Source organism: Cottoperca gobio, chromosome 22, assembly GCF_900634415.1.
Source record: "Cottoperca gobio chromosome 22, fCotGob3.1, whole genome shotgun sequence".
Taxonomy (NCBI): domain Eukaryota; kingdom Metazoa; phylum Chordata; class Actinopteri; order Perciformes; family Bovichtidae; genus Cottoperca; species Cottoperca gobio.
This window is the reverse complement of record NC_041376.1, coordinates 19,923,841-19,935,300: the sequence shown is the minus strand read 5'-3', so window position 1 is coordinate 19,935,300 and position 11,460 is coordinate 19,923,841. Positions and strand designations below refer to the sequence as shown.

Here is an 11,460-nt window from a genome sequence, read left to right as displayed (position 1 = left end):
AAGACGTAATATAAATGACATTATTTTAGCTCGTCTTTTTCAAGGGACCCGTTCCCGCTCAAAACGTCCTGAGGCATGCATCACCGGAGCAGAGCGGGCCTTCATGTAAACAAGGCCAGCTGATCTAACGTTTCACAGAAGGAAAAAACACACTTACTCACATCCAACTTTCCAACCTGCTACTGTCGTGATTTAACTGGAACCTGAGTATGATATACGAATCCACTGATATCGTCAGCAGGGGAGACGAGTCTGATTCGCTCTTTTTTTTTACACAGGTTTTCTGATATATGGAGCAGGAGGAAAAGAGGATTATCGTTTCTGAAACGAATGGTGTGTCTCGACGGACCCTATAACTTCAATCTGATTGACAAGCCCCCGGGGCAGCTGTACTTCTTCTCTATGTACTGAGGCAGACTGCAGCTACAGTGACTCACTATCACCTCTAGAGGAACAAGTGGTATTACAGACTGGACGGAGTGGAACTTGTCTATTTTAGTGTATTTTGTTACATTATTCAACATTACCATAGTTTTAATAAAATCTCACATCATGCAGTGTAGTGACATGCATTCCGCTGCTCAACAGTGACTTCATGATATTTTCCTCAATATAATCCTGTAGGAAACATCAGTCTGTGAGTCCAGAGGCTGTTTAGATTGTTGCGTGTCCCAGGTGTCACTTCAGCAGTCAGAATCGTACACTGTGGACAGAATATTCATAACACACCTCCATCAAGTAAACACATCCAGCAGATTGTGTTACTGCTTTGGCGTTATAGGCTGTTACTTTTTGACAACTTCTGACGAAGATCTCTGTTAAATCACGAAACATTGCACAATTAAAATAGCTGGGAGCTTTTAATACAGTGTGGATCTTTTGTCTGATTCTTATTATGTGTCCATCCTGAGAGAGATGTCTCCTCAGTTGCTCACCCTGACGTTTCTGGAATTTCTTCCCGTGTTGATTCAGGTTTGGGAGTTTACATATATACAATTTGATTGATTGATTGATTGATTGATTGATTGATTGATTGATTGATTGATTGATTGATTGATTGAAAGAAGAGCAAAGAACGGCACAGAAGGCTTTTCTCGATGGAAAACATGTTTTCACTCTTCTCCTGAGTTGGGTTCGGTGATCGGATTGTTTTAAGCTTGTGATAGACCGTGATGGATTTGCTTCATCCAATTTCCTGTGCCTGCACTTTTCCAAAGATGATGTTTCACATGGTTCTGTGTAACAAAGCATCAGCAATTAATTCTGTAGTCCAATTTTCCCACATGGGCTTCATAATGCGTACTAACACTCAAGGGATTAACACACAACAAGGCACTGACTGGACCTGGTGAAGTCAAAAGCTGCTTTATGGACTTATTTAATTTCATGTGAAAAACCATATGCAATCAGGAATTTAGTTTTACCATATCTGACAACATTGTAGATTGTCTTTTCAAGTATTATAAATGTGACACAATGAATCCTCTCCACCCACAGTTAATGTGAACCTTAATAAGAACCGTCTTAGTTCTGTCTTGGGGCTTTTAAAACCTAGTGTACATGTGACAAAAATCAAACGGGCATTCAGTAATTCTGTGAGTAGTTGTTCCAGTTTATTTCAGTTAAAAAAGTGACTTAATTGCTGATACACAACCTTTTAACCTTCCTATCATTATGTGTCCTTCCTGCAGGACTACACCATCACCATGTACTTCCAGCAGTCCTGGAGAGACAAGCGCCTCTCCTACACAGGCATTCCTCTCAATCTCACCCTAGACAACCGGGTGGCAGACCAGCTGTGGGTCCCTGACACCTACTTCATTAATGACAAGAAGTCTTTCGTTCATGGGGTGACAGTGAAGAACCGGATGATCCGGCTGCACCCTGATGGAACTGTGCTCTACGGTCTCAGGTGAGAGCTGCTTGCACTCATCACTTACTGGCCCTTTTCACCTGAGTACACTTAATAACCTGTAACGTGGGGCTTCCCAATACTTGAACTTTGCTACGCTTTGGTACAAGATTCTATCTATTCTATTTCCACTGTATTACCAAACTGGGACCTGGGACCTCTAAAGGGCAAAAGCAAGACTGACTGTGTCATTTTTATGTGCTATTTAGTAAACAACTGAAGTAGCGCAAGTAGTGGCAATCATGCTATTACTATTTTCACATTCCCCATTATGTGAACCGTAGAAAGAGAATCCAGTTCCCTGCTGGGGCCTTCACAAGCCGGTTGCTATCCAGCGCATCAAACTACTTTTTGCTTTGCTCCACAGCTTGATTATTAAATTAATAATCTGCTGCACTGCAGCCAATAATGGCAACTGTCAGAGCAAGTAAATCTACCATTTACTTGCTCTGACAGTCGTGCACCTGTGATACATGTGCCGAAAAGTGCCTTGATTCTCTAGGGCAACAGGGAAATGTTAGCTGTCTTTTATGTGACATAACTGCATATTCAGGGCTTTGAGTAATACTGTAGTTAGTGTAGTTAGTGTAATTGTTGCTTTTTATGTGGTGGAATGTACAATAAAAATAATATAAATGAGCACATATTGCGGTAACCTTGGCCCATCCTCAGGGCACACCTGGGTGCCGCAGCACCCACTCCGGGAACCACTGCAGTAGGGAGTGCTACAATATATAATGTCTTGGCACTAATTATAGTGCATATCAGCCAGTCACACTGTAACATTGGAACTAAGTGTTGTGAACGGTAAATAAGAAAGAAAAATCTGGATTAATGATTATATAAATGGTTACTTCACATGTTAAAGCCTTTATTCCACATGTGCGTGTGGGTATGTGTTTTTCTAGTCCTATTTTCTCAACACCAACAACTCCTAATTAGAATAAGACTTATGGCCATGTTTGCATAAAACAAACACTGCAGAATGTGGTTAGCAGCGACTGATTAGCATGGAGAACATTTCTCAAAGGCTTCCATCAAAAAGGTATGTGTTGCTCTGTCTCCTCTAGCGCTATGAGGAGAACTAGCTGGTAAATCATTTATGAAGCCTCTCCTGGTGCAGTGTACACACGGCCGTGCCCTCTGCAGCAGAGCACAGCTACCATGAAGTGAGCTGCGTGGAGTTAACTGAGGAAACAGTAGGCCTGTCACTGTCAATAATTCAGTCCTCTGAGTTCAAAGGCATCCTGTGTTTCACAGGGAGAGGAATGATGACTTGACAGTTTTCAGCTGAGAGATTTTTTTTTTGCTTTGAGGAAAAGCTGCACATTTTAATAAGGTGCTGCATACATCAAGGCTGGACTAACATCTCAAGTCACTAACATATAATGTCACAGTGTTGCAGGGTTTTCTGGTGTCACTGACCATTTTAATTGTTGGGTGTGATTTAATGGAAGACCATCAAGGGGTCCTGTGATGGTTCAGTTAAACAAAACTAGACTAACTGACTAGAAAATATGTATATATCTCATAGTTAAATCATATAAATATCAATTATAAGGCTTTACATGTTTTTCATCCTGGTATTCCATGCTTTAGAAATGCATTCAGTTTATTCAGAAATAATCAAAAAGATGTGCCACATCTTATTTGTGTGCAGAGTAATCTTTTACTTCAAGACAAAGTATACTTCACATATTTCTCACATTTATATTCTGTTTTAAATAAACAATAGGTTCTCAATTTTAGCTTTTTTTTTGGCAGATCTCCTCTGCTCATTTTTTTTTTGCCTGCTTTTTCCTATGATGCATCAAATATTTCAGATGCCTATTTGCCTCCAGTAGAAGAGTTGTAACAAAATGTTTCATGGTAACCCCTTTGCTTGGTAAATTCACCATGCTGGCCTTCAATTTAATCACAGAGAAGTCCCATCTCATATCATTAGCTGCTAAAACCCAGAAGGTGCACATTTTTAACGGCCAAAAATAATCTAATTATCGTATTATGGTAATAACTCTCTCTCATCACTTAGAAAAGACGACCACAATGTCTCGTGTCTTCCAATATGTTTACCACAGGTGTGTAATGTCATCTGATCGTCCTCAACATGTGTGTGAACATGTTCATGTTTGGTTTACATGAACAGTGGAGTGGCCCGCTGCATCATGATGCACACGATTTGGTGATGGTGTGGCAGGTGGCTGAACAGCAGGCCTCTTTTACACTGCACCAGCACTGGAACAGAAGCAACTATGTTACCAATGATAACCATTATCATGGCAACTCTTAATTTAGAGGAAGACACTGTAACGGTGTGATGCTTTACAACAAGATTCAGTGTACATTGCTCTTCACTTTCAGCCAGAGGAGAGAAGCACCAAGTTAATAAAAAAAATACAGATATAGTCGTCTATGTTGCTTTAAGTTATTTCCATACAGGCACAGCAATAAGCTTTAGCAGCAACATCAACTGCCCTGGAAAAGCTTGTAGTAGTAATAACCAGTCTGGAGAGGAAGATGTGCAGACAGTTCTCTACTGTGCTGTTTTTGGGAAATGTTTCATTTAATCTATATTTTTACTTTGTGACCATGCATAATTATAATATTCTTTAAAAAAGAAACTACAATAAAAAATGCATCAAAGATAAGGCAGTGAAGGACCATGCTTTTTTTTAGTAAAGATGCAACAATACCATATCATTCATAATTATTTTCTAAAATTATATACATTTATATAATTGTGTCATTATATATGTATGTATAGAAATAGAATTATATATTATACATAATATGTATATAAATACCATACTAGTAATAACATATCAGAGATAATATTTGCATTTGTATTATAATTTAACAATTAATTTAATAACAGTTGCTAATTTTTACTTCTTTAACGCATTGGTGGCTATTGTGAAAAATTATAAGCTATTACGGTGGACTGGTGTTCACCTGTTTTAGTTATTAGTGGTGAATTCATTATTATTATTAATAATAATAATAATAATAATAATAATAATAATAATAATAATAACACATTTAATTTATGTAGCTCTTTTCTAGGTACACGAAGACGCATATTTGAGATCAGTAAACAGAGAATCTCTTCACACAACAGTCCTGTCTATTCATTACTTTTATTTGTCCATATTTGATGTCTTTGTTCTTAGCTGTTATGTCTCTTTCAGTGACATTGAGAGCAATGAAAAAACTGATAAAAAATTCTTGTAAGTGTTCCCATATAACTTATATTATTTGGTATAAATTAGTATTGATTTTATGTGGCTGTTAACTGCTCAGCAAAAGCTGTAGTGAACAGGCAGTAATGGACTGCTTTTTTATATGGCAGTGTGGCCAAACCTGAAATAGCTTATGCTAATTTCTGAAGTCCAGAGTTGTAAACCAAAGTTGTTTAGCTGGTAATTCCTTTGTGCATGCTTCGGTCCGTTTTTTAGAACTCCTGTATATTTCTTGGAGTCCTCTTCTCTGCTGGTAGGAGAGCGCTCATCTCCGATCTCCGTCAATGGCTCGAAGGAAGAACCCTGTCTCTCATGGTTCTCCTCTTTTTATATCAGAGAAACCTTGCTTAAGGTTCTGGTTTCGGATGATTTTGGGCCACACCACAGTGTCATTTAAGGCCATAATACATGGCTTAAGTCCCTGACTCTGTGTGTGGTTCCAATCGTCCCAATCTGTTTGGGTGTAGTTATTGGCCCATGCGATAAACTGGATCTTAGGTTCAGTTCTCCAGCATGTTTGCTGAAAGGTTTTGGTAGGTCTGTAGTGGGCTTGGGTGTGGATTAGTGCTCAGGGTTCCACACCGTACTGGTACAGGATGGTTAGGACCGCAGTTAGTCCTACACATACTGCTACTATTTTAGTCATTAGGCATAAGAAGGTCGGATTCATCCGAGAGATCTGGGGGATGAATGCAGCGGGTGTCCATACGAAGGTCCATCCTTTATCAATTGTGTATGTTCAGATTCTAACCTTGTAAGTGGGTTTTTCTGTTTGTTACTTGTCTTAGGGTGGGTATTCTGGTGGCCATAGGAGGTCACTATCTTTCGTATCCTCTTCTCATGCTTCTGATCCGGTCTTTTAGGAGCTTGGTGAATATAGGTGCTGTATAGGGAAGGGCTTTGTCCAACCCTTGCCACACCCACTTCCAGTTGATGACAAACTCTTCGTCCAGCTGTAGCTGCATCCCAGATGTCTTGTCCTCCTCCGTGAGAACTTGTTACTGCAGAATACAGTGGTTGATTGTGGCTGTCACAGTTTTTAGGGAACAAGCCCCGGACCAAGGTCTGAATGCCATTGTTGCTCCTGGTTCCTCGTTCAGGGCCTTTCCCACCTCCAGGGCCTAAGTGCTCCATTCTCAAGTGTTAGCATTTTTACTAATCCAGTTCTTTACTGCCCAATAGTTCTTTCCACCACCTCGTTCACTTGGGGTGTGTATGGAGGGGAGTAAATTATCATTACCAACATAGAGTCCACAAGCACCAAAAGGTATTTTTTACCTTTTTTCCCTGTTACCCCCAGGGGGACGGCCACATCCATACTAACCGTTCCCCAGGGCACGGTGCTTTTTATGGTTGAACCTGCAACCTGCTGTCCCCTTCGACCTGCGTTGTATTGTCCACAAACGGAACAGTCTTTAAAGACCCAGCGTATTCCAGAACTGTTGCTTTTCGTATTCTTTCCGTGTGGGTAGGGTGCCTGCACGACCCAGTCATGTACGGATTGTATCACATTCACTACGGATTCTTCTGGGACCACCCATCCTTTAGGGGTTCTATCCCACTTCTCGATCTCGACAAAGACAATATTTCTCTGCTGTCCCTGGGTTCTTCATTCCGCTCCAGTACCTAGCCAGCACGGCTAGTTCTTTCTCTTCTTGTGGGTATTTCTTCTCCACTGAGGATAAGGTGTAGATCCAGAGAGTTACCATACCCCCATCATCATTGCTCACCATCAGCATAGCGTTGTCGTCTTCAAATCAAATCAAATTCAAATCAAATGTATTTATATAGCCCAATATCACAAATTATACATTTGTCTAAGTGGGCTTTACAGACTGTACAGCATACGACACCCTCTGTCATCAGATCCTCGCAGAAAAAACTTCTTAAATGAACCCCACAATTAAAGGGGGAAAAATGGAAGAAACCTCAAGGAGAAAAACTGAGGAGGATCCTCTCCCAGGACAGACAGATGTGAAATAGATGTTGTGTGTACAGGATAAACAACGTACAACATCCATGTAACAGAACTGATTCTGTGAATGAAAAAGAAAAAGAAAGGATGAATCCAGGATAATGTCAAAAAGGCTTCCCGGTGTCTCCAAAAAAACTAGGGCAGCAGGCGCAGCAGGCACAACAGGCGCAGCAGGTGCTATAGGCGCAGCAGGTGCAGCAGGCGCTATAGGCGCAGCAGGCGCAGCAGGCGCAGCAGGCGCAGCCATGATCCAGACGTAAACTTTACAGCAACCTGCCACATGAGAAAAACAGAAACTCCGGGGATGATGCCCCGGATGCTGAGTTAGTAACATACATTTACATAAATGCATACATATAGAGAGGGAGAGGAGGGGAGAGGGAGAGGAGGGGAGAGGGAGATGAGGGGAGATGGAGAGGAGGGGAGAGGGGGAGGAGGAAAAGAGGAGAGAGGTGTCCCCCGGCAGTCTAAGCCTATAGCAGCATAACTAGGGGCTGATCCAAGGCAAGCCTGAGCCAGCCCTAACTATAAGCTTTATCAAAAAGCAAAGTCTTTAGCCTACTTCACAGCTGACCTCTGCCACCAGCTTGGTGGTGAAGCTTCTTGGTTCCAACCGCACTGCTGCACTGATGACGCTTTTTAGTTTCTCCAAGTTGTTCTGGTCTGTCTTTTTTCGTTTTCTTGTCTGGTTCATCTTCTTTTTTCGAATAATAATATATCTGACATATTTTTGGTATTGGGAAACATGGTCTATTACGTAGTTGCAGAGTCCTAACATTGTTGTTATCTTTTCTCGGTAGCCTTCTGAGAGTCCCAGGTCTGTTGCTACCTGGAACCTAAGATAGTTCACTTGAAACTGTCCAAACTGACATTTCTTGAGGTTGAGTCTCAGTCCTGCTGCGGCGAGTCTCTCTTCTACTTGCTGCAAACTTTTTAGGTGCTGTTTTTCAGTGTCATCTGTGATGAACACATCGTCGATGTAGATGGTAGCTCCCAACTCACTCAATACATCCATCACGACTGATTAGCCAGGATCTTGGCTTGCTTCCTTTGCTCCCTTGCTCTCTCTCTCTCTCTGTCGAGCAGCTTTTGTTCGGGCTTCGGTGTTACAGGATTCCTTATTGTTTCCAGGACATAAACAATTACTGATGGCCACCACATCAACAAATGCGAGTGAACGGAGAGCGTCATACTTAGTGACTAACTGTATTGCTAAGAGAAGAAACCTTTTACTATTGGTGAAGAATTTATATCCCTATATTGGACCGGCTCGTTGCAGAGACACAAGCTCAGGGCTTCCACTAATTGAGTTTAATTGACTAATTAACTAATTGAATTGAGTTTTTTATACACTTTATCATTTTTCATTTTTATATTTGTCATATTTATCCCCCCCCCCCACACACACACTTTGAAGGTCAGTCCGTGAAGATATTTTCTTACATGATACCGGTCCGTGCCGCAAAAAAGGTTGGAGACCGCTGCCGTAGATTATGCCCTGACAGAACCAGGGTGTGTCCAGACCAACTCTCCGATTAAAGGGTCCGAGACTAAGGTCTATAAAGTATAACCCTAAAAGATGCCTCAAGATTTAGACTAGATTTAAGCTGGTGGTGAGGAGATTCGCCTAGTGTCTAACTGCCTAAGTCCAGGCACCTACTCTGCTTAAGCCAGTAATACTGCTGACTGAATAACCCTGAAGTTAGATAATAATATCAGCCACGCCTGTTAACGGCAGCTCTTCTCTATTATCCATGCACTTGGTAATGACTAGGTTTTATTTAGTGGCTAGAATTAAAAGCAACAAACTTTGAGAAAATAATAATATTTTGTGTAGCTCAAGCTAATGCTTTGCAAGTAATAGCCTTCGTCTACCGAGAAGATGAAATAGGACTGATCTTGAAAATGACACTGGAACTCATACATCACCGGGGTCATCTGAGTTCACACGTGACTTTGTTGATATAAATACTCGACCTGCGCATTCACAAAACTGAAGATATTCAGTGTTAAGCACTGCCTCTGGCGGTCAGTAAGGATGAAATAGAACTATAGTGAAATGTGTAAAGTTACTTTTATGATGTCAGTATGAGTATCAACAGATCATTTTCAGAGTCTATTTTTTTGCTGAGAACTGTGCCCGTCACACGGAGGAAATAGTTAAATACGGCGAATCTCTATGAGCTGCAGACATGGACGTCACAATGAAAAGCAAGAGGTGCCGCGACGCACACACACTGCTCAGGTAGGCTGTGTGGCCATGTTGTCATCTAGTGTTGTAATGTGCGTCATGTTTGTGCATGATAGTTTATCGTTCTTTATTATAAAATTGTTATTCTTTAAATAATCGATGTTTTTAGTCAATGTATCAGTAATCTTATGTCTAATTTAAAAAAAAATTATAACGGAATACAGTTATCGTTTTTTTGTATCCTTGTTAAGTAACCTTGTTTTCAGTTACTGCCTAGTCTTTTGTTGTGCACCAGTAGTGGCAAGCACAGGTGAACACAGCACAACTGGCAGCCCCCCAACTAATTTCAGAAGCATCTTGGTTGATTTACTCAGCTGGTTATCCTGGCTTTGTTTATGGTTGTAAACTGTATGTGGGTAATAAGTTAGTCCTAGCATGCATGTCTGTACAGATCAGGTGCAGCGGCCTGCAGGATGTTCCAGTTGAGAGCTGGTTTTCAACCAGATGAACTCACACACACACAAAGAGAGAAAGACAATGAGCGGGAGAGAGGGCAATTCATCAGGACAGACCTGGAGTGCTTTCCATTCAGGCCCAAACAGGAAAGAGCATGTTGAATAGGACAGAGAGCAGTGGCGATTTGTCCGGAAACAAAAGTGGCTGGCCCTTCCTTCATGACTGAGTGAGCACAGGCCTTGTGGGCTGCCTCCTCGAAGGTAAACACTTCTCTGTGTGTCCGGATAAGTAAGGCTTCATTCCCCCTAAGTCAGTTCACACACAACATATCTCTTCTGCCTCGCCACAATCTCATTCCATTTTTTATCTTTCCATCTTGCTTATTTTAACACCTCCCTCCCCTCCTCTTTTCTTTCTCCCATTTTTAATACTGTCCTTGAAATTGTATCCCACTGAGGAGGATGTTTCCAGATTGAGAGAAAACATTACGTTTGTATTTTTTATTTTTTGTTTGAGGTGGAAAATATAATAAACAGAAGGTACAGGGTCATTATGCAGTAATACCTCTTACTATATATATCTTATAATGTGTTACCACTACTTCTTCTTTTCTCTCATCTGCCCCCCTCTGAATCATGTTTTCAGATACTGGGAGCACATGACTCTTTACTCCTCCACTTTGGGTTCAGCTTTTCACAATTTCTGAAGGAGCTGGGTAGATTTCACTCACAATGGCATGCTGCAGAATCATTATCCCCTGCAGGCTCCCACAATTATTCATCCAGTGTGCTTGCTGCAGACATAAGGGCTATATTTAGGTTTGCCAAAATGACCTCACCACTGAGTGGTACATGCACATTTTGGTTGTTAGCACCTCAACACCTTGTCTTCCTCGTCAAAGCAAAAAAGACATATGGCTTATTTGTTTATACTAAGTATTGCAGACCTGTCTTGTTGCAAACAAGTTGAAAGATGACAGAGCGCCAATGTTTAGCCTGGTCTGTTGGGCCTGTGTGGTACACAGTTTATAAATACAGCAGTCATAGTGGTCAATACAGGCTACTCAAATGTTCCAATACCCAAGTAGACCTATGCAAGTCTAAACTCCAGAGAACAGGAGAACACAGTATGCTCCATCTGCAAGCATTCTTGTTGACACCCACGTTGCGAGTAAGATGCCATTGTGAGATAATCCTGCTCTCACCAAGATGAAATGACGGTGTGAAAATAACAGGTTTATTGTCAAACAGCTGCGCCAGGTCTCACACAAACACTTTCTGCTGTCGCTCTCCTCTGGCTAGCTGTCTCTCTCTTTCTTTCTCTCTCTCTCTCTCTCACACATACACATGGACCACTCCATTTGTCTTCTTTAGACCCAGCCTACTGCAAAAGAACAGAACCAGGTTATCACCATGCTTATGTTATGTGACTGATTATCTCCAGCTGAGACACTCCCATCTCTCCCCCAGCAGCCGGCATGGTAACCACACCCCTCGGCTACATACCCCCACGGCCAGACTCAGGCCTCGAGCCCACCGGCTGCAAGTTGACTCCCCCCCTCCGCCGAGCGCAAGAAAAAGTCAGCCACAACTATCCGGTTACCCGGCCTATGGATCACCTTGAAGTTGAACGGCTGTAACACCAGATACCAACGAGTGATCCGGGCATTGGCATCCTTCATGCGGTG

The 11,460-nt window shown here is 41.7% G+C and overlaps 1 protein-coding gene across 1 annotated transcript in view; it reads left to right on the top strand.

Annotated features, from left to right (window-relative positions):
• The first annotated feature begins 315 nt into the window (after positions 1-315).
• gabrb1 (gamma-aminobutyric acid type A receptor subunit beta1) overlaps positions 316-11,460 on the top strand; it is a 30,254-nt gene continuing 19,109 nt past the window's right edge. Inside the window, exons 1-2 of the mRNA XM_029460766.1 lie at positions 316-333; positions 1,692-1,912. Of these exons, the coding sequence (XP_029316626.1) occupies positions 331-333; positions 1,692-1,912 (224 nt within the window). The 5' untranslated portion in view covers positions 316-330. The remainder of the gene's footprint in view (positions 334-1,691; positions 1,913-11,460) is intronic.